This window comes from Penaeus monodon, chromosome 30, assembly GCF_015228065.2.
Source record: "Penaeus monodon isolate SGIC_2016 chromosome 30, NSTDA_Pmon_1, whole genome shotgun sequence".
Taxonomy (NCBI): Eukaryota; Metazoa; Arthropoda; class Malacostraca; order Decapoda; family Penaeidae; genus Penaeus; species Penaeus monodon.
The window spans coordinates 5,406,922-5,408,802 of NC_051415.1; the positions used below are offsets into that span (position 1 = coordinate 5,406,922).

The window sequence follows — 1,881 nt, forward strand, 5'->3', positions numbered from 1 at the left end:
TCATATGGTTATATATAAAAGGTGTCAGTTTGGAAAGAAATCAGTGAGTTTTAGAAAGAAGACGAATGTTATTCCGATTATTTCCTTCGCAACAACAGTACTCCCTAGAAGGCCACCAGTTCGCCGTGTTCGGATTCCGACTGACGAACGACTTGCGGTATATCGTCAGCGTTTCGAACAAGTTCATCACGTGGGATCTGTCGACGTCTGACCTGACACGCGAGGTCATCCCGGGTATTGAAGGCATTATGCAAGATCTTGTGCTTTCTCCAGACAATAAGTACTCCATTGCCCACACTAACAACAGTCAGGTGAGGAGACAAAGGGATAATAAGGGATAACGAGGAGAAGGAACGAGAGAGGAAAGAAGTTAGAGGGAAAGACGGAAATAAACGTAAAAGTAGGAAAGTCAGAGAGAAGGAAAACACTGGAGAAACTAAAGTCACGTTGATGCATGCAACTGATGTAGGAATACGAATAAATTTAGGAAAAATACAATTTAGGATAAAATAAGATCAAGTATAATATACAGCTGACCCACTCATAGATAACAAACCACACACCACATACATCTTACTATGCTTTTTCACAATCACACCTTCGAAACTCATCCCATCTTTCTGATCCTCCACCAGACGGTTCTCCTCAACATGCTAACCAGTGAGTTCTTCCTACTTGAAAATCCTATGCCAGGGGAAACTGTCATAGGTTCGCTCCTGTCAGATTCCTGCGCTGTCATCCATGGGGAAAGGTGAGTGCCCGTGTGTGGTTGGCGTCCGGGAGTAAATGCGTTAATGGTCGTTGTTAGAATGAAGATAACGGTGATATTAATGAGGATAGTAATAATATGACGAGTTTCATGTTAGTTTAAAGCGTGGAGATTAAGGGAAATGGCGTTAGTGTAGTAAAATATGGTGATCGAGATTACAGGCCACACTTAACATAAAACAAACTTCAGGGGAAAAAATACACCACAATTTAGTAATACCCAGTTGAAGATAAATACTACAACTTCAAATAATACCAACTAGATATATAATTCCTCCCAACACTCTACAGATCATGGGTTTTATACACGCTCAGAGGAGAAATCAAAGAGCGTGTGAGTTCCCCCGTCGACAAACCCATACTGTTCATGGACTTCAAAGGCCCGCAAGACTACTCCATTATCTGCTGGTCAGGTGACTTCGATGACAAAAACCTCCTTATACACACGGTGGTCGACGGAAACGCCTTCGAGAATCTAGATTTCCACAGGTATTCCGAGGGCGAGGTCACGAAGGAGAGGGGAGGGGGGAAATGGTGGATAATTTAAGTGTTTCTTCGTGGTCTTTACATATTTTATGAGTATAAAAAGCTGAAGATGGTAAGGTATTTGACACTAAGTTTGAAAGAGTTTTGTGTGAAGTCTAACTAAAATATATTTATTTTGTATTTCCCCCGCTGCTTATAATAGATAATTTTTTTTTTTCAAAATCTATAATCCTTTTCTTCTTAAATCGGAAAAAAATCATAAGAATTACAAACACATTAAGGATAACATCAGCTTATAGCTTCCTTATTACCAGCGTGATGACCTGGACGACCTGTCGCACTTACCTGTACTGCTGCGTGCAAGAACATGGCCAGGATGTGTGTGCTTTCACCAAGGGCGAATCCTCTTGGATGTTGGATAGGATTATCGCCCCTAATGACGAGAAGCTCCTTATGCTACACCTGACTCACGACCAGAAACACCTGATCGGGACCTTTATGTTAGGTTTTAAGGTTTGTCTTCTTTTGGGTGTTTCTCGTTTAAAGAAGAAGAGTGTGGGTGGAAGTGAATGAGAGGGTGAGAACGAAAAAAATGAATTGATAAATGATGATAAAATATGAATGAAT

General features: G+C 40.8%; 1 protein-coding gene across 1 annotated transcript in view; it reads left to right on the forward strand.

Annotated features, from left to right (window-relative positions):
- The window catches only part of LOC119592277 (NACHT and WD repeat domain-containing protein 2-like), a 51,166-nt gene that overhangs the window by 37,508 nt on the left and 11,777 nt on the right, over positions 1–1,881 (forward strand). Inside the window, exons 19-22 of the mRNA XM_037941108.1 lie at positions 99–311; positions 636–751; positions 1,060–1,302; positions 1,569–1,767. Of these exons, the coding sequence (XP_037797036.1) occupies positions 99–311; positions 636–751; positions 1,060–1,302; positions 1,569–1,767 (771 nt within the window). The remainder of the gene's footprint in view (positions 1–98; positions 312–635; positions 752–1,059; positions 1,303–1,568; positions 1,768–1,881) is intronic.